Source organism: Geotrypetes seraphini, chromosome 8 (assembly GCF_902459505.1).
Source record: "Geotrypetes seraphini chromosome 8, aGeoSer1.1, whole genome shotgun sequence".
NCBI classification, from domain to species: domain Eukaryota; kingdom Metazoa; phylum Chordata; class Amphibia; order Gymnophiona; family Dermophiidae; genus Geotrypetes; species Geotrypetes seraphini.
In genome coordinates, this window is record NC_047091.1 from 14,668,371 (window position 1) to 14,690,330 (window position 21,960).

General features: G+C 40.9%; 1 protein-coding gene and 1 long non-coding RNA gene across 2 annotated transcripts in view; one reads left to right on the forward strand and one right to left on the reverse strand.

The window, feature by feature from the left end:
- SMPDL3B (sphingomyelin phosphodiesterase acid like 3B) overlaps positions 1-15,216 on the forward strand; it is a 32,736-nt gene extending 17,520 nt beyond the window's left edge. The window contains exons 6-8 of the mRNA XM_033956619.1: positions 3,413-3,593; positions 5,477-5,610; positions 13,478-15,216. Coding sequence (XP_033812510.1) covers positions 3,413-3,593; positions 5,477-5,610; positions 13,478-13,861 — 699 coding nt within the window. The 3' untranslated portion in view covers positions 13,862-15,216. The remainder of the gene's footprint in view (positions 1-3,412; positions 3,594-5,476; positions 5,611-13,477) is intronic.
- Positions 1-21,960, reverse strand: part of LOC117365791 — a 34,510-nt gene that overhangs the window by 11,666 nt on the left and 884 nt on the right. The window contains exon 2 of the long non-coding RNA XR_004540455.1: positions 5,537-5,598. This is a non-coding gene — a long non-coding RNA (uncharacterized LOC117365791). The remainder of the gene's footprint in view (positions 1-5,536; positions 5,599-21,960) is intronic.

The following is a 21,960-nucleotide window of genomic DNA, read 5'->3' on the forward strand; positions in this document are numbered from 1 at the left end:
GGATGGTTTATGTTCCTCTGCCAACAGGTGGAGACTGAGACACATTGACTTTTGGCAGTAGTACATGTGGGCTGTGCAGTCCCATCTGCAGACAAGCAGAAACTAACTAAAAACTTAAGAACTTATAACCAGAAAACATACCAACTCCATTCACACATGGGTTTGCTGAACATAAGCATGAAGGACCCTATAGACATCCAATTGGTGCAACTGTCTCTGCTCCAAAGACCCCTCCCAACTATGTATGACTGGAAGGACAATGGACTGGTTGACATGAAAAGGCAAAACCTCCTTCGGAAGAAAGGAGAGAACCGGACGCAGCACGACCCACTCCCTAGAGAACTCCAGGGAGGCTTACACGAAAAGGTCTGCAGTTCGGAAACGTGTCTTAATAATAGCCATCAGGAACGTGTCTTAGTAATAGCCATCAGGAACACTGCCTTAAGACTAAGGTCCTTCAATATGCAGGGGTTGAAAGGCTTAAAAGGAGGACCAGATTGAGATCCCAGGATGGAACCAAAGGATGAACTGGAGACAGGAGCAATTTTGCCACTCTCAAGAACCGAATACATCCAGAGAAGAGGCCAACCGCTGAACCTGAAACAGAGGTGCAGGTGAAAAGAAGACATAGCTACAATTTGAACCCTGAGAGAGGACCAGGCAAGGACCCACTCTAGGCCATCCTGCAAAAACTCCAAGATGTGAAGCAAAGATGAACGAAGAGGAACCACACCATGCGCAGAACACCACTCTTCTAAAAGACGCCAAATGTGCACATAAGCCTGAGAGGTGAAAAGTCCCCGAGAACCCAAGAGGGTAGAGATCACCTTATCTGAATATCCTTTCTTACTTAAGTGTTCCCTTTTGAGAGCCAAAAAGGACCTAGATCGAACATGGGAATGAGTCCCCGAGTCCGAACATTGGGTGAAAGGGGCAGAGGAAGAGGATCTGCCATAAGAAGGTGAACCAGATCTGCGTACCACAGGTGCCTGGGCCTGGAGCTACCTGGATCACGCAGCCTATGTGCTGGGCTATGCAAAGAAGAACTCTGCCCCACCAGAGGCCACAGAGGAAAGACATACTGCAGGCTGTCCGTTGGCCAAGTCAGCACCAGAGCATCCAGCCCCTCAGCCTGGAAATTCCTGCATCGACTAAAAAACCTCAGCATTTTGGCGTTGACACTCATAACCATTAGGTCCATGATCGGCCAGCCCCCTGACAATCAACTCGAAGGCTCCAGCCCGAGACATCACCTGACAACTGAGGAAGTTCGCCTGGATATTGTCCATTCCCGCTATGTGGGAAGCCAAGATGTCTAGAAGATGAGCCTCTGTCCATTCCATGAGAAGAGCTGCCTCCTGTGCTATCATATGACTCTTGGTTCTCCCCTGGCGATTGATGTAAGCTACCACCATGGCATTGTCCGAGAACCAACTTGCCCTCCAACTGGAAAGCTACCAATGCCAACTGAATGGCTCTGGTCTCCAGAATATTTATGACCAGGACGCCTCCACTGGCAACCTGCTGCCCTGAGCTGAGTGACCGAGACACTGAGCTCCCCAACTGAGGACATGGACGTAAGAAGCACTGTCCACTGGGGCTGAGCTAGACTCACCCCTGAACCAGATTGGAAGACTGTAGCCACCAGAGCCGGCTGCGATGCACTAATCCCTGAAGAATATTTATTGACCAGGATGCCTCCACTGGCAACCAGCTGCCCTGAGCTGAGTGATCAAGACATTGAGCTCCCCAACTGAGGACACTGGCGTCAGTAAAAAGCACTGTACACCGGGGCTGAACTAGACTCACCCCCCTGAACCAGATTGGAAGACTGTAGCCACCAGTGCAGGCTGTGAAGTAGTAACCCCCGAACAGGGACGAGAGAGTCCATAACATTTAAAAAATATATATTTTGGGTTTTTTTTTATATTTCTATAGCAAAAATCTGTAAAGGACAACAGAGTCTGTGCCTGAAGTATGAGAAGGCATACAGCTGAGGCTCCTCTAAAAAAAAGAAATTTGGGGAGTGGGGGAAATGGGGGGAGGGACTCGACCCTTTGAGTGTGACACCCCTGAGGTTGGATGGACCCCCAAAATGGTCCCCCAAGCTCTGTCTGGACAATAAAAAAGGGACAATAAAAAGGCCACTAATCAGATCCAACAGGCCCTAACTGTCAAAAGGAAAGACTGCACAGGCTTACCACCTCCACCTGCTGGAGACTGAGAACAGACTGATTGTAGGTGGGACTGCACAGCCCACTTGTACTACTGCCAAAAGTCAATGTGTTTCAGTCTCCACCTGCTGGCAGAGGAACCTAAACCATCCATTCTGTGCTGGTCTGGAGGGACGCTTTAATATGATCTTTAAAATAAAACACTACTCTCCCTCCTTTTCTTCCTATCCTGTCTTTCCTGAACAGATACAGCCTGGTATAACTATATCCCAGTCATACTTGATCATGTTATGTAATATTTGTTGAATTGCACATGTATTTTAAATACAACTTCTAGTAAAACAATAATGCATATGTTACTTGGCTTAGCTACAGCGACACCCAGTGCTCACAGCATTAGTACACAAAATAGATTGCTTAGCGCTAACTGGATAATCCCTTATATGTGTCATATGCAGTGATTTGATGAGATTTATGTCTGATAGCAGAGTCACACTATGCATCAGCAGAAAGCAACACTGCTCAAGCTGAAGGAAGTGTGGCTTTTAAAGTCCCTGTTTTCAATCATCTTGTCATCTCTCACAGATCTCTCACCTCAACGACTTAGCTATCCTGGTTCTTTTGATGCTGTCTGTCCCCAACTGGGAAATATACATCAAACAACTAAAACAAGGGCATCTAAACCTCATTTATGAGCTGTAAAACTTCAACAGAAGGTTTATTTATGTAATTAATTAATTTTTAATTGTCTTTGGTCATTTGAAACATACAAAACACAACTACACAACTATACAACCAGGCAAGAAAACAGACAAAATAAAGTCATCTATGTGGTTCCTTCACGGAGACTTTAAAGAAACCCAACCCCATCCCCCTCCAAAGGTTTATTTAAATAAATGTATTGCTTACGTTTTTAGCATTCTAACTACATTTTGGAAATAATTTTTGATTATGATGGTAGTACGTACTCTTCATAAATCATCCATATTTTTATGTTTCTATGATCAAGTACAAATATTTAATAACTTGTTAGTTTATAAAATATCTATGTGAAATCATGTATAGGTAGAATAACACATTTCAGCTTGTGGAGTTAACAAAATGCATTTATGAATTCAATAAGTAATGTACGCCCTCTAAACTTTAACCTGTACATTACAGTACATCTTGCCATTATATCCGGTAATGTAATACCTGTTATATGGCATTGCTTATGTATACTTCCCTTGTCTTCACAGGTGTATATTGTTGGCCACATCCCACCAGGTATGTTTGAGAAGAAACGAGGTACACCTTGGTTTCAAGAGCACTTTAATAAGAGATACCTGGACATCATACAGAAGCATCATGGTATCATAGCTGCACAGTTCTTCGGGCATCACCACACTGACACTTTCAGAATGATCTACAATACAGCAGGTATCGCCATCGTTTCAACATCTTTAATAGATTTAATTTTAGTTGTCAGAGAAGTCCTTCATTCAATTTGCCAGTGTTTCTTATTGTTCATTCAACAGATCTTGTTGGTTTCTTCAGCACTTCATTACAAAAGTTCCCATATTAGATCTTCTACTTTCTCTCTCAAAGATCCCCAGGAAGAGTTTACATTTTTGGTATGGACTAAATGTACAGGACCCGGCTTTTAAAAATGATTGGGGATGTAAAACTCAAGACAAATGACCCCCTTCCTGGTCAAAGTGAAGGAAATTGATTTCAGACCTAGTTGACCCCTGTTTCTAATCTGCCTAGGTCCCAGTCCAGGCGGTGCTACAGACTTGCCCACTGGTGGGTGCATGAGGGAGATGTCATTGGAATGGGGGCTTGGAAAGGGGGCTGCAATCTGTGTGTGTGTGTTGGGGGGGTATCCTGTAAGGAGGAAGTTTCCATTTTGGTTTCTGCTACAAAGGAGCAGCCAATTTCTGTTGCAGCTTCAGTTTTGGCAGAAACAAAAGATCCTGGTTCTAATCGAATTATCCCCGTATCCCCTCACTCTATAACTTAGCACCTATATTTAAGCCCCATTTGCACAGTTATTATAGAACACTAACACATGGGTGCACAAGTGTACAAGTATATGTTCAGTGTTATTCTATACTCTCTGAATTTTCAAACTTGCTGGACGTTCTATGAATAAACAGAAGAACAACACCTTGCCTCAGAAGTACAGAAAAAACAAAACCAAAAAAAGGCAAGGAGAGGTGTCCTTTCAGCCAAACAAGTCTTTATTCAAAATGTTCCAACAAGGATCCTGGTTTCGTAAAAACAAAAACAAAAAACCCGCTGGAAGTATTGAGTTTACAAACTCTGTGTGGTATGTGGTTTTATTCTTTATCCACACACCATGGAGTTTGTAAGCTCAATACTTCCAGTGTTTTGTTTTCCTTACCGCCGGTATACCAGCAGGGCAGGATTAATTTGTTGAGGGCCCTTAGGCACCCAAGTACACTGGGCCCCCTGCCCTGCCCCACCCCACCCCACCATGCGCCCAGGCAGAAACAGAAAGCTGCGTCAGAGGGAAGCTTTGGGCAAGCAGCACCGCTTGCACAATTACAGTTCCTGTTGCCTTTCTTACCCGCGTTGCTTGCTTGTCTTACTTTCTGTCGATGGGGGGGGGGAGGGGGCCGCGTTGCTGATCGTGGTGGGGGCCTTGTTGCCGATCGATGCTGGAAGGGCCCATCGCCGTTTGAAGAAAACAATGTTGATGCCCTCCTTCATCGGGCCCCCCTGACCATTTCGGGCCCTAAGCATGTGCCTACGTGGCCTATTGGTTAATCCTGCCCTGTATACCAATGTCTCCTGAGGAAGGCGTTGTTTCACATGCCGAAACAGGATCCTTGTTGGGATGTTTTGAATAAAGACTTGTTCGGCTGAAAGGACACCTCCCCTTGCCTTTCTTTTGTTGTTTTGGAAGTTCTACGAACCAGTTTTTGGGAGGTATTGAAAGATTGTTTAGATACTACTAGCCATAGCTTACATATCATCATCAGCACTTTAGAAAGACATTATGCACTGTTATTGCCTACAATTGACAAATTGGAACTGAAGGTTATAGATTTGGTGGTTTTGAAAGACGCATGTCAAAAGCATGAAGTACCATATATAAAAGTCTTAATTTGCATCTTGTTTGTATATATTTAAGCCTTTTCAGATCACAATTCCTTCTACTGAGGGGTTTTATATTGTGAAATCCACCTTGATCAGACTGCATCTGGAAAGACAGTATATAATTCAACTTATCATGCTCTTTCCATTAACACAGTTTAAGGGAAGACTTGAAGTATAACTTGTCTCTTTTGCTAAAGGAAGCCCTATCAGTGCCCTATTCATAGCACCAGGAGTAACACCATGGAAAACTACGTTACCTGGGGTGCAGAATGGAGCCAATAATCCAGGAATACGAGTGTTTGACTATGACAGAAATACCCTGCAAGTGAAGGTATGAAAAGAGTAGTTTATAAATCTTATAAGAAAGTTTGAGATCCATCAAAATTGCACATACAAGTGCTATCAGTTTGAGAAATGATAAGAAATGCAGTCCAATTGGTCCCCATTGAAAACTGGATCCTTTAACAAGTTTTGCTGACATTTACTAGACCCACAAGGATTATCCACAGATGTTTTTGTAAAAAGAGATTAGGTCATATTCTTTTAGTTTCAAACTGTTATGCCAATAGTGTGAGGACTGCTATCACATAGAGAATGACACGGGGAGAAAATTTGTCCCTGTTGAAAAAGCTCACTGCTAGAGCCCTTCACATGCTGACTCAAAAGAATGACATGGAAGTGCAATGTATTCCACAGGCAGACAATATTTTATTTGAACAGAATATAAAAAAATTAAAACAGCAAGAGCTTGCTAATAAAATATATTGTCTCAATGGAACTACATTGGAGAGATATCACAGAAAGGTGGGTGCCAGGCAAAAAATATCTAGCTGTGAAAAAGTATATCTCTAGCTTGTTAAGTGGTTGTGCATAAATTTTTATAACTTCTCCTCATGATTACACCTTTCCCTCCTGTGCCAATCAAGGCCCATCCTGTCATATTGCAAAGATGCTCCTATTTGCCTAGTCTTATATCCTGGTTACCATAGCTGCACTGATCCATAAATGGCCAGTCTTTACCTAATTCTCACGTTCCTTATTTGGCAAGTTGCTGACAAAATAGTCACTTGTTTTTCTGTGTGCTGTGGTATCAGGTTGAATCTTAGCTTGATGTTAATGAGCACATTCCTGTGGACTGACACCTGTATTTTGTATTCAGCCTTGTTTTTCTGTACCAATTAGTGATCCCATCTGCGGCTTTCACATATTCTTGATCACATAGTCCAAGTTCAGTATTTTTCTATCAACGTCTGAGCATCCAGAGGGACCTTGAAACTTATGCAGGCCTGTATTTTTCTATAGCAAAACCTTGGATCCAGCAGGACCCCTTAGCCTACCTTTAGTATATGAGACTTTAAGCAGGCTTAAAATCCAAGCTGAAATACAGAACAAAGCTGCATATAATGTCTTGACATCAGTAGTTCATAAGAGTTCCATTGCATGGGGGACAGCGGGCCCTTGGGGAACAGGGGGAGCCCTTCCTCATCATCTCTGCCCTGTCCCCGCGAGCTTGGTCCCTGTCCCGAGCTTGGTCCCGTCTCCGCCCCATCCCTGCAAACCATCTGATCCCATCCAAACAAGCCTCAGATAATTTTATTAAAGTATAAAAAGAAATAATATTCTGTACAATTGTCATTTTATAAATCAAAGTTCTGGCTGCCACACTAGAGGAAGAGATCTTCAGCTGTCAGGGCTTTGTTTATAAATGTTTATCAACACAACTACAATACAACTTTATCCTAAAAGAAATGAAATAGAAATTGTTGTCTGGTATCTGCTTTCCTCATCTTCTCATTATTCTATTCCTTCCTTCCATCCACAGTCTGTCTTCTGTCTGCCTCTTCCATACGGCATCTGCTCTGTTTGTATGCCTCTACCAGAAACTGTCCGCCTCTCCCTCCACCATCACTCCCAATTGGTTTGGCACAAATCTTCTTCCCTCTGCTCCCCCCATAGTCTGACATCTCTGTCTTCTTCCATTCCCTCCCCAGGTGGTTTTTTAGCATCTCTCTCCTCCTTTCCTCCCCTCAGATCTAGTATGTCTCCCCAATCCAGCATGTGCCCTTTTTTCTTTATCCCCTCCTTCAATCCAGTATGTGCTCCCCTCTCTCCTCCCCACTTCCCTTCAGCATCTGTTCCACTATCTCCCCTCCCCACTTTCCTTCAGTGTCTTCTCCCCTCTCTTTCCTACCCACTAACATGCAGTGTCTGCTCCTCCATCCCCTCCCTCTCTACTTCCTTTCAGCGTGTTCCCCTCTTTCCTCCCCATTTCCCTTCAGCATCTGCTCCTCTCTCCCCTCCCCCTCTTTTTCCATTTCCCTTCAGCACCCTTCACGTGGTTCAGCAGCCCACTCCCTCCTGATCGCCACAATCCAAGCATCTCCCTCCTTCCCCTTACCTTTGCTGGTGATTTTCATTGTTCTGTTTCCAAACGGCCTGACCCTTTTCTCAAGTCGCGTGTGGCTGTTCTGAAATTTCCTCTCTGACGCAACTTCCTGGATTAGTCCAGAGGAAACCTGGCTGCCAATTGAAACCTGGCTGCCAATTGAAGTTCAGGGTTGATACAATTGTGCATCCTGTACTATTTATCCATGGCTGAATCATATTATGACCACCGCTTACCTCTGACATCAGGGACGCACAGCCAATGAATAAATGTGTTGTGCGCAGTAGTGCTGCCCGATTCACGATTCGAATCAGTTCACCGATTCACTTCGGGTGAACCGATTCAAATCAATTTAAATTTTAAAAAAAATCCCGATTCGGACCCTCTCCCCTCGCTCCCTACAGCAGGAGCGGCAACGCTGCTCTTGCTGGCTGGCTGCTGCCGCACCTGTTTTAGAGGGCGAGAAGGGAGGGTCAGTCGGGAAGTGCTGTGTCCGGCTTCCCTCCTGGCCTCCCCGGACTGCCCCCCCGAAAGACTGCACACCCTCTCGGGAAGGCCTCCGTGTTCCCCCTGGCCTCCCCGAACTGTTTATCTTACAGCTTCAGCCTGCAGCCGAAGATCGCAGTTACAGCATCTTTGCACTGCAGTGCTTTGAGCTGTTTCCTCTGCTGCGATCCTGCCTCAGAGGAGGGGCGGGACCGCAGCAGAGGATGTGAATATATTAGTCAATATGTCAATTGCTCAATATGTGAATACATTAGTCCCTACCCCATTCCTTTGTATCATTAGGTCGACCCCCCTTCCTGGCATAATCATCATCCCATCCACCCTCTTCAGTAGGCAGAAGTCAGTGAGCAGTAGTTCTCACATGCTGTTTCCTCTTCTATCAACTTGTCCCTCAGGTAGAACCAGTGGGTCTCACAAAGCTATGTTGTCCCATATGGTTCCAGATGGCACAGGACCAATTAACATGCCCATGGCATGTATTTCTGATATTCTACAGACAGGGAAACCTTTCTCAAAAAACTTTTTAAAAGACATGGTTTTCTGCAAAACACCTATAAATAAGAGACCTAAAGATGCTAGTTAGGATTCTAGATGCTGCTGTTGGTATATCTTATGATGGAGATTTGGCTTGGCTAGCTTATTGTTTCAAAATTCTCACATGATGACATTCTTATACAATAAGAAATATGGTGCATCACCTATTAATTGATATGCTTGTGATGATAATAGTTTGTGGCAATATGCACAATGGTTGTTGTATATCATCAGTTGTTCACTCAGTTCTTGGGATACACCTAGCCAATCAACCTTAGCACATATGACAGAAATGAACTTTACTCTAAAGTAGGGTATGATAATCGCTCAAATTTATTGCTAGTGAAAATTTACTTGTATTGTGCAAAGAGAGCTTCCTTCTGAACTTGATACATAATCTACACACAGGCAACATATCTGAGGTGCACTTGGAAGTTCTTTTTAATTGTTAGTATCATCTACAGCAATTGGTGCTTGAGAATAAATTCATGTAAACCATTCTGAGCTTCCTGGGGAGAACGGTAAAAACAATTAAATAAATAAATAACTTCTGCCATTCTATCTCTTGGTACTTGATGATCTTCTGTCTGTCCATACAGTAATATAGAATAGTCATTTGCTAGCAAAGATTTTCTTGTGGGTTTTTTTTCCTCCTTCACCACATAAGCAGCTGGTATGAGAAAGCCCCATGTAACCCGAACTTCTTCATTCCTTGAAATTCACTCAGGGTCAGGAACCCTGTATCTTTTTTACACTGGAATGTTGTAGTGCTTACAATTGATAGTGGATGGAGAATGTTACCTAGCAATGAAATAGGAGATGCTCTCCAGTTTGTGCTAAAGAATTTGCATTTGTCAGTTTTCTGGGGGATGAGTTGTGTTTGACATTGATGGTGTTATTGCATGGTGATGATTATTTGTGTGCATGAAACAGTGGAAGGTTGAGGGAAACCCATCATGATTCTTCCACATTACTATGCTCACCCATTATGATAGTGGGTTGCATGAATGAAATGATAAGAGGATATGATGATATAAAACTATGTATATGTATGGTTTGTGCAAGTGAGATGACATATGCCCATTGAGAGTGATGGTTTATAGAAGTATGATGGTATGTCTAAGTCAGGGATTATCAACCCAATCCTTGGCACACATCTAGCCAATTATGGTTTCAAGATATCCACAATGAATATGATAGATGCAGTTATAAGCAATGTTGGAATTGAATGTAATCGTATACAAACCTTGGGTGCAACTAGAACAAATTGACCCTATGATCAGTCATTGTGGGTTCCACCCTGGATACTGGTAGAACCTTGGAGTAGCACAGAGCATTCAGCACACTGGCCGGTTTTGTAAAAAGGGGGAGAGGGTAAATTTGCATGTACAACCTTCATTCTATCTAAATAGCTCTCATGCGGTTTCAACTCAATGAGGAGGTGGAGCTCAACTAAGATGGCGGCTTGAAGGCTGTAGGGAGATGCCGACGCGATCTATATTGAAAAAATTTGCCTACCTATAGAGTGAAAAGGAAATCTAAAGCCCAGGTATTCCCGGATGAATCTACATCTCAGACCGGGCTGATGGACTCCTTTGTGCAGCAAGTCCCTTGAACATAAGCAGCCGGAGGAAGCCTTGGCAGGAGGGAACGTGCTGGCTGAGGCACAGGAGCCCTCCCTCGAGGGTGTGAGCTTATCTCCGGAGGAGCAGAGTCCTCCGGCTCGTCCTGCGGCGGTGGGATCAGCTGTAGTAGTAGGAGCTGCCGATGCAAGGCCTGAATCGGGACGCTCCCATGCTGACCCAGCAGGGCGGGGGATCCAGGAGGAGAGTTTTTTGCCAGCATTGTAGCTGGAGGGGAGACTGGAATGAATACAAATTCTTGAGAAAATCTTTACTGCAAGTACAGGTACTGTTTCCTCTGCAGAAGGTCTCAGCACTGGGTTTTTGCCCCTACAGAAGCCTGAAGTCTTTAATATGGAGTCAATTTGGGAGGTTATATCTAATCTTCAGATCTCTCTGGGAAACCAGATACAGCAACTTTCTCAATGTTGTACTACTGTACTTTCAGAAAATTTGGAATTAAAAAATAAAGTTTCACGTTTGGAAAATAAATCAGAGGACTTTTGACACCAGATTAAAAACTTTGGAAATACAAGCATTAACCTGGATTAAGGATAGCATAAGTCTCCATTTCAAGCAAGAAATGGTGGAAAATTCAATAAGAAGCTGCAATTTGCAGATTATCAATTTTCCAAAAGTGTTTTCTATATCTGCAATAGTTATGTTTAAATGCTATTTAAATGAAGTTATGAAAGCACCCGAGTCTTCTTATCCACCTCTTTCTAAACTATATTACCTACCTAAAAGAGTTAGGTCTCAAAATCCCAATCAGCAGAATTTATCTGCTGATAGTTTAGATTTATCTAATTTCCTGGAGGGGTCGGATACTGAGACTCAAGTTCCTGCTACTTGATTGGTACAATTTGCTATTGACTCTGATAGGGAATGGATGCTTAAGTTGTTTTTTTTAATACAAAGATGTTCCCTTTCTACCAAATAAAATAAGAATGATTCCAGACGTATCTCGTCCTACCCAGAAGAGAAGAAAGCAGTTTATTATTTTAAGTCCTCAGGCTGTGAAGTTAGGGGCAACCTTTGTCCTGAGATACTCATGTAAGTGTATTTTGGTATATAAAGAGAACAGATGTTTTCTATGAGTCGCAGCAATTATCTACATTTATTTCATCTAAGGATGATAAGTAATTAACCTTTGATTACAGTCTTTTAATTCGCTCAGAGAGGAAAAGTTTGAGGGCACTCAAGCCACATTTATAAGTTTTCCTGTTATTTCTTTAATGGTAAAATTTCAGCTAATTTTCAGCTCCGTTTCTATAGATTGAGGACTAACTATACTTTGTAATATAATATTTACCTGTGATATATGTAATGTAATGTAATTTATTTCTTATATATCGCTAAATCCGTTAAGTTCGAAGCGGTTTACAGAGAAATATACATTAAAGGATATAATACAAATAAGATAAATAAAGAATAGGTACTTGGAATTCCCTTACTGTCCCGAAGGCTCACAATCTAACTAAAGTACCTAGAAGACAGTTACTGAGCAGTAGGAGTAAAAATAAAGACAGAGATAATAAACAAGATATGAAACATCCTAACAAGAGTACACTGATCTCTATAAGGTCATAATTCTATTTAAAGCAAAGTGTACAACTCAGTAATAATTGAGTAAACTAAATAAAAATTAAATTTTTTGAATTAAAACTAAATATGGAAAAATTTAAAAGAAAATATATAGAACATAAGGACATAAGAAACGCCCTCACCGGATCAGACCGAGGTCCATCTAGTCCGGCGATCCGCACACACGGCGGCCCATTTAGGTACTCCTTTTTGGAGACCCGGATTTACCGTATCCCTCAATATGATATGCAAGAAGGTGTGCATCCAACTTGCGTTTGAATCCCAGAACAGTAGTCTCCTCCACAACCTCCTCCGGGAGTGCATTCCAAGCACCCACCACGCGCTGTGTGAAAGATAATTTCCTGACATTTGTCTTAAACCTACTGCCACTCAGTTTCAGTCTATATGTCCTCTTGTCCATGTCACATCAGAATATTTCAGTAATGCTTCTTTTTGGTCATAATAAATGTGTAAAGAATGAATAACAAGGGAATATGAGTGGAAGACAAAACCGTTGAGCAATGGAATTCTGAAGAAAATTTAAAATAAAGATATAAAACAGATAAATAAAAAACAGTAAAATACAGATATGGTAAACATGATGATATAAGAGTCAAGAGGGACTCAGAATCACTTCAGTCAGACCAACAAAATCACTGTCCCAAGCACTTCAGCCGTTATATCCGATCAGCCGCTGTTTTCATCCAATGTACACCAACCACAGGATATCTCCTCCGATGAAAAAGAAAATATCTTTCGGTTTCCAGGTCGACGACCAGTGCCCTGGACAGTTCAGCTTTCACACAGATCTTGCCGACCTCAATTCTCCGCTCCTAGGTCCGGCAGTGCTCCTCTCTGCCAGCCCTCGCAACTGCCGATACCGCCTCTCACCACACCACTCCTATGGTTGGCGAGGAATCGGACATGGTGAAATTTCAGATAAACATAATGGCTCATCGGACCTCCCATCCTCACGGTGTCACTCTGTCAGGAGAAAAACGTGAAGCTGCATCCTCGCCGACTTCAGTGTTTATGCATATATATATATATATATATATATAGCTTCATTTTTCCTTGCATTGTATTTTTTCTTGTGTTTTTTTGACTGATGGAATGTCAAAAATTATAAAATAAATAGCTCTCATGCATATTCATCACTGAAATCCCGAAAACCTGACTGGCTAGGTGTGCCTGAGGGCTAGGTTGAGAATCCCTGTGCTAAGTGGTAGGTGTATGTACTGATGGTCTGAATGTAATAATATGTGGTGGCACAATGGTATGAATACACTCTGTGTGTAAAGGAGACTGAACTGAATTTTCTTGCTCAGTTCAGTTATGTTTGTAACAGTGAATGGAAAAGCCTGTCTGGATGTTAGAACATAGTCTACTGTGCTGCTGCATGGGCACATGGGTGAGATCTTTGGTACAGCATTTCTTTTATAAAGCATTTAGATTTAAAAATGGTGTGTGCCACACTAGGAAAGCATTATCTGGTCTAGGGTTTGCTCTGTCTATTACTATACTATGATTTCAATAAACAGCCAACTCTTGTTTTTCTGCTTCAGGATATGGTCACCTACTATTTGAATCTAACCTATTCTAACAAGGATGCCCCACGATGGGAAAAGGAATATCGGCTGACAGAAGCTTTTAAGGTCCCTGATGGCTCCACCAAATCCATGCAGATGGTTCTGGATAAAATAGCTACTGACAAGTGCTACCTGCAAAAGTACTATGAGTACAACTCTGTCAGCTATGACCTGGTGGACTGTGACAAAAACTGCAGAGCTGACCATGTCTGTGCCATCAGGGAAGTTGACTTTACAACATACGAATCTTGTATCATACAAGAAAGTTCCTCTGTCAGTCTTGCTATGCAGATGCCTTTCAGGCTTTCTGTTGACATGCTTCTTTACATCTCTATAGCCTATGTTATCTTCTTTCTATAGACCTCCTGCAAACTAGAAAGATAAAGCAGATGTCCCCTGAAACTAAATACACTAGTAGCATAAGGATAAGGAAGAGGATATATAGGATGTGAGGATAATGAAGACCAGATATAGACAAGGGTAGGTGCTTTTAATGCCAAATTCTTAAGAGATGCTGGAACACTACAGATATTCCTATTTTAAAATCTGGGTCTACTGATACAACACTATCTTGTGCAGTGTGGCCAGTGGCCACCTTACAGCAGAAGCAATTCCTGAAGGAAATTCAGCCCAGGGCCTTCATGTGCTATTTAATAGGTCCTGCAGCACCCCATCCCTTGCAAGGGCTTCTATGGAGGTAAGAAGCCTATGCAGGGGGGAAGAGGGGAAGCTGATTCTGAAGTAGGGGGCAGATAGGGATTTAGCAGGGGCAATTGCAGAAGGTAATGAACTGACCACTGCTATCCCATTGTCCTCAAGGCTGTCTTGGGCCCTCTCCTTTTCTCCATATATACCCGCTCTCTCGGTGCACTGATCTCTCATGGATTTCAATATCATCTGTATGTTGATGACTCCCAGATCTACCTCTTGACACCAGATATCTCTACAGGAATCCAGGCTCAAGTCTCAGCCTGCCTGTCCAACATTGCCACCTGGATGTCTCACCGCCATCTAAAACTGAATATGACTAAGACCGAGTACCTAACCTTTCCACCTAAGCCCCCCTCCCCCTCCCCCCATTCTCTATTTCTATAGACAAACACTCTCCTCCTCCCTGTCTCGTCAGCTCACAACCTTGGGGTCATCTTTGACTTCTCTATCTCCTTCTCTGCTCAGATCCAACAAACTGCTAAAGACTGTGACTTCTTCTTCTATATTACCAAAATTTGACCTCTCCTTTCCAAACACACTACCAAAACCCTTATCCACACTCTCATCACCTCTTGCTTAGACTACTGCAACTTGCTTCTCGCAGGTCTTCCACTGAACCATCTCTCTCCAATCCATTCAAAATTTTGCTGCACGACATATATTCTACCAGAGCCGCCATACTCATATTACCCCTCTCTTCAAGTCACTTTAGTGGCTCCCGATCCATTTCCGTATACAGTTCAAACTCTTCTTACTGACTTCAAGTGCATTCACTCTGCAGCTCCCCAATATCTCTCCTCACTTATCTCCCCCCTACATACCCCCTCTGTTCATCAGGTAAGTCCCTCCTTATCCGTACCATTCTCTTCCTCCTCTGAAAACTCCAGACTCCGTCCCTTCTATCTAGATGCACCATATGTCTGGAACAGACTGCCTGAGTCAGTACGTCAAGCTCTGTCTCTAGCAGCATTCAAACCCAAGCTAAAAGCCCATTTTTTTGAGACTGCTTTCAACTCCCACTCATCATAAGATAACTATGTCCATCCTATCATTCTCTCTGCAAAAAACTCCCCAACCCCTATATGTTCTGTCTGTCAAAACTAGATTGTAAGCTCTTTTGAGCAGGGACAGTCTATCACATGTTAAATGTACAGTGCTGCGTATGCCTTTCAGCAATATAGAAATAAATAGTGGTAGTAGTGAAGGACATGCCATGCATAAATGGAGTATTTTAACTTCAGACCTATTAAAAATGAATTAATCTTTATCATATCAAGGTCATTTTCAACTGATTACATCCCAAGACCACGATCCACCTTCTTCTTCCCAAATTACAGTCTTATCAGCTCACCAGCAGGCTTAACCTCTGGGCTTAACCAATGAATAACTACTTTTCTGCATTTCCCAAAGGGAAGGCAGAAAAGCGATTTGTGGACAAATCAAGCATTTTACTTGGTTATGCATCATATCACTTTCTCAGTGGTCAGTTACAGATGTGAAAGCTGGACACTACAGAAAGAAGATTGACTCGTTTGAACTTTGGTGCTGGAGAAGGATTTTAGGCGTGCCGTGGACTGCCAGAAGAACTAACAAATCGTTTCTGGAAGAGATCAAACCAGCTATGTCACTCAAAGCCCAAATGATGAAGTTACACCTGTCTTATTTTGGTCACACCATCAGAGGAGAGAGAGATCACTGGAGGACATCATTTTTGGTAAGATCGAAGGAACGAGGGCGACCTACAATCAGATAGCTGGACATGTTGAAAACAACCATGGGGGTGACCTTGGAGGACCTTTCCAGACTAACACAAAACCGATTTCTTTTTAGATCTGCAATTCATCAGGTTGCTAGGACTCAAACACGAGTCGATGGCACCTAACAACATGCATCATATCAACATCCATGGTGCAACTCTAGTAGCAAAAAATATTTAAACTGTTACAATATTTTCTCTCACTGAGAGTAACATTGCCGTCAAACTTATTCACAATGGAAAAAAATATGATCACGTAACTCCTTTCTTGATCGATTCACATTGGCTTCCCATTAGCCATCGCATTACCTTTAAAATTTTGCTCCTAGTATTTAAAACTCTATCCACTAGTGAACCGCAATTTATAAATAGAATGCTCATTCCGTATAACACATCCCGTTCTCTTCGATCTATGGCCCAAGGGCTTCTGGCAGTCCCTTCCTTAAAAGTTATTGGCACTAGACGTCATGACATGTTTTCAATAGTGGCCCCCCAAGTCTGGAATTCCCTACCTCAATATATGAGATGAAAAAGACATTAACCGTTTTTAAAATAACTTAAAAACCTTTCTTTTTAAAGATGCTTTTAACCTCTAAATGGAATATATACAGTGCAGTAGACTCCTTACTAAAAAATGAAAAAACAAAAGAAAGAAAAATTGTTACCCCTCCTTATGTTTTTTCCCTCTATGGCTCTTTTCTTTCTCCAAAAGTATAAATTTTTTAACTTTACCCCTTACTCCCCTCGTTTTCAGTTTTGTCGGTATGTCTGTTTGTCAAACCCACTTTAACTAAATTTTTAAATTGTATGTTGATTAGTATGTTTATTTTATATTTTACTGTAATTCGCTTAGTAAATTATGAATAAGCGATTCATCAAATTTATAATAAAACTTGGAAAACTTGGTAACAACATTTGAACAGATAAAAGAATATGTTTGCCTGTCAAAATGCAAAACAAGGGATAGAGATGATAAAATTTAAAAAAAACTAACAGATGCAGCTTTTCAGAACTACTAAGACTAATTTCTTATGCAGTATATAGTGCTACATATGAAAGTGACATTCCTTACATTTTACTTTTAATACAGTATGTGAGATATGTAGGGGCTGGGCTTCCAAGATGGTATTTTTAAACATTCATGCCTGATTTAAACTACTAACCTTTGCAATTGCTCCTTAATAGCTTTATTTAAAAAAAAAAAAAATCTTTATTGATTTTCAAACTTTGACAGTGCAACAATTAATTGAACATAAACACTGCATAAAACGCACTATTAAATACACAATACATAAAACAATCATTTTCTCCCCCCTTTCCAATTATTAATACAAGAAGACATATTATGTTATTACAATATTATAATTAAGTAATTTTAATAATCAAAATACATTTCCCTACCCCCCTCCGGATGTGTAAGGAAATCTGATAAAGAGAGATACATGACAATTGTTACGATGTCACAAATGCAGTCAATGGGCTCCACACCCTATTAAAAGCATTACTAAACCCTAAACATTCCGCATTCATTCTCTCATACTTATAAGTGGTACAAACTTTTGCCCACCAAAATGTGTAATTCAGTCTGTCGTAGCTCTTCCAATTATGTGTAATCATTTGAATAGCTATTCCCGTCATGATCAAAAAGACAGCTTTTATATTTATCCAAAGAAGGCTTAACGTGTAAAAGCGTACCACAAATTATGGCTTCATAGGTTAAGGGAATTGCTGATTCAAGAATATAATTGATTTGTCCCCAAATTGACTTCCAGAAATTAAGTATCAAAGGACAATAATATAACAGATGATCCAAAGTCCCTATATCACTATGACAATGCCAGCATCTATTAGACTTAGAACTGTCCAAAAATTCCTATGTAATAAAAATAACCAAGTTTGTCTCATAGATGCTGATGCCTCCAAGTCCAAATTTGTGGCCAATGAGATACAGAAATATACTGTTTTATCTCGATGCTCAACTGTCTCTAAGACTATTTTTTGGCTTCTTATTTAAACTAAACTAAACTAAATCTTAGGTTTGTATACCGCGCCATCTCCGCAAGCGCAGAGCTCGGCACGGTTTACAGAAGTTAAGAGGAAAGGAACTACAATGAAGGGATAAAGGAGAGGGACTAAGAAGATAGAGAGGGACCGGTTGCTAGAGAACGGGAGGTAATTAGATTTTTGAGAAGAGCCAAGTTTTCAAGTGTTTGCGGAAGGATTGGAAGGAGCTTGAGTTTCTGAGCGGGGGTGTGAGGTTGTTCCAGAGTTCTGTGGTTCTAAAGAGGAGGGATGTTCCAAGTTTTCCTGCGCGGGATATACCTTTTATAGAGGGGAAAGACAGTTTCAGTTTTTGTGAGGGTCTAGTGGGGTGTGAGTTTGAGGAGTTCCAAAAGAGTGGGATAACGGGAGGGAGGACGCCATGTAGGATCTTGAAGACTAAGCAGGCACATTTATAGAGGACTCTGGAGTATACTGGGAGCCAGTGAAGCTTGGAAATTCAGAAATTAATTTATACCCCTGGGCGGCCTTATGTCCTATTAAATTTGTCTGGTAGCAAAGGATCTGTAAGCTATAATAAGTTTTTAAGTTTTTCCATTCAGGGAACTCTGAATAGCCTGCTTCAACTGCAACCACCTATAATGTTGAGACTTTAAAATACCAAATGATTGTTGCAGCTGTGAAAAATCAAGCAGTTTCCCATTAGATATAACATCATCCAATGTCCGAATACCTGCTGAATCCAATTCTTCCAGGAGATCCCAGCACCGCCTATTTGAATCTTGGAGTTTAACCATAAGGACTGAAAAGTAGATTTCATTATAGGAATATCTGTTAATTTATCAATAAATTTAATTGTTTTCCATGTGTCCAATATTATAATGTTGTCCTTAGCATATCTAGGTATTCTGATACTTAATACATGAGATAGTCGCATAGGGGACATAATTTTCCATTCTAGGTACAGCCAATCTGGGAGATGCTCCATGAGCTTGGGGAGGATCCAATATATTCCCTGGCGCATTATATAGGCCTGATGGTACCTATAAAAGTTGGGGAAATTTACCCCGCCCTCTGCAAGCGGCTTTTGTAATGATACTAAAGCAATTCTAGCATTTTTACCCAGCCAAATAAATTTAGTAAGAATACTATTCAGTTTCTTATAGAAGGACCCTTGAAAATAAACCGGTAATATACCCATTTGGTAACAAACTACAAGCAAAACCATCATTTTTACTGTCTGAACTCTCCCCCACCAAGATATATGTAATGGGTTCCAATGCTCACACATTTCTGAGACCATAAACAATAAGGATTTTTCATTTACTTGCATCATCTCTTCCAACGTCTTCTGAATCCAAATACCTAAATATTTTATACCTCCTTCCTTCCAAAGGAAAGGGAACATGTCAAATAATCCTTTGGAACAGTGAACGTTTAAAGGAAGAACCTCAGATTTACTCTAATTGATCTTATATCCTGAAAATTTTCCAAATCTATCAATCAAATCAATGTGGAATGGTTGTCTCCGGATTCCTCAAATGAAGCAAAATATCATCCGCATAAGCAGAGACTTTATATTCCCAACCTGCATAAGGAATACCCTGAATCTCCTCTGCCTTTTGAATAGCTAATAACAAGGGTTCCAGAACAATGTCAAAGGAGATAAAGGACATCCTTGCCTAACCCCCCTCTCCAGACGAAAACGCTCTGAAAAAGTATTAATATATAATCTGGCATAAGGGGAGCTATATAAGGTTTGAATCATTTGTATAAATCCAGAACCAATACCAAACCTGATACATTGCCTGATACATGAAGGTCCATTCTGCATCCAAGGATACAGAAAAGGCCGGATCATCCAAATCTTTTGATAAATTTAACATATGTAAAGACAATCTTGTGTTGTTAGAAGAATGCCTCTGAGCAATGAACCCTGTTTGGTGCATTCCAATAATATAGGGGAGAGCCTTGGCTAAACGTAAAGCCAATAACAGCCAAAAGTTTTCCATCTACATTTATCAATGAAATAGGCCTGTAATTTGAAACCAACATAGGATAAAGATTTTGCCATAGTACCTGTAATGCAACCTTTAGTTAGTTGATCCTGATACAAATTTAACAAATGAGGTAATAGGGTCTTTTGGAATGATTTGTAAAACTCCACAGTGAAACCATCACTACCTGGAGTGGATCCAACTCTAAGGAACTTCAATGCTGTTTGTAACTCATTCAATTATATAGGCACCTCAAGATTTCCTTTTATATGCTCAGGAATTTTCAGCCCCCTAATTAATTTTAGAAATTCTAAACCCTCTATTTCTTTATTTGAATAAGGCTCAGAAAAATTTAAAACTTTATAGAAATTCAAAAATTGTTTTACAATACTTCCAATTTGAGAGTGAGTTTTTTCTTTCCATCTTTAATCGCAACAATTTTTACTTTCCTTTTTTTCGCTTTAAGATAATTAGCTAATAATCTTCCCGCTTTATTCAAGTTTCCATAATATAGTGCTTGTTGAGAAAACAAATCTTTCCTAGCCATCTGCGAAGAAATCTCACTATATTTAGCTTTTAAGAGGGCCTGTAAAGTAATATGTTCCCACTTACAGCCAATTTTGCCTCTAATTCTTTAATAACTAATATTGTGCCGAATATGAAATGATCTGACCTCTAATGGTAGCTTTAAAAGCATCCAATAATATTTCTAATGGCGGATCTTTCATTTTAATGCTCGAGAATTTTCGTTTTGCTCCCATGTTCATAAATCATTCTCACGAATAGATTATATTTTTGTTTCGGATCAATTAGTACAGCACGTAACAAAAGCGGCCATAGATCCAAACATTTTATCAGATCATGGTGGTGTTTGGATTGAATTTAGGTTTGATGATATTGATTCAAGTAGACCTGTCTGGAGATTCAATAATATATTGCTTGCGGATTCAAAATTTCTTGAAGAAATTCAATTAAAGATGGAGGAATTTTTCAAATCAATGTCTCAGAGGAAATCTCCTTAATAGCTTTTTTTTATAAAAATCTATTAAAATTTTTGAAAAAACATCTTATATACAGTGGTACCTTGGATTAGGAGCATAATCCGTTCCAGGAGCATGCTCGTAATCCAAAATGCTCGTTTATCAAAGCGAGTTTCATAATGGTGATACGGCACCCACCGCCGCGATTGGGCACCCCCCGCTGCTTCTTACCGTCATCTTGATGCTTTTTTGGAGTGTGTTTCTGTTTCTCTCTATGCTTATTTTTCTCTCTATTTTGTTTACTTTAATTAATATTTTAATTCTATCTTTAAATTATTTATTCATTACTTGTTGGAATATTTCATTTCTATCTCTATCTCTACCTCTGTCTTTTTATTTTTATTTTTCATACTGTTTCTTCAGGTACTTTAGTTAGATTGTGAGCCTTTGGGACAGTTAGGGAATTTCCAAGTACCTATCTTATTTATTTGGTTTTTATTTATTGTATCTTTAATGCATCATTTTTGTAAACCGCTTAGAAACCTCACGGTTATTAGCAGTATATAAGAATTAAATTAAATTAAATTAATCTGGGCACCGGCACAGGCATGTCCTGTGCTTGGTGCCGGTGCCCGAAGATCGGCCTCCTCTTCTGATGGGCCTTGAGCATGTTGTGACATCAGAGAGGCTTCCGATGCAGGAGTGGATAGCGCAAGGAGCCGCCAACCCGCGGCTTTGAACGAACGAGCCGGCTGCTGCTCCAAAAGGAAGAGAATGATGCCTCCAGATCGCGGGCCGCAAATAAAACCTGGAGAGCCACATGCGGCGCGTGTTTGAGACCGCTGATATAGATGACAGGTCTTAAATAGCAAGATTCAACTGCATGAGTATCTATCATGTTAATTTTTATATTTAAAATTTACTTTTACACAATTGAATCTTTTAGGGCTCCTTTTATGAAGCCGCGTTAGCGGCTTTATCGCACGCACCTTTTTAGCGCGCGCTAACCCCCGC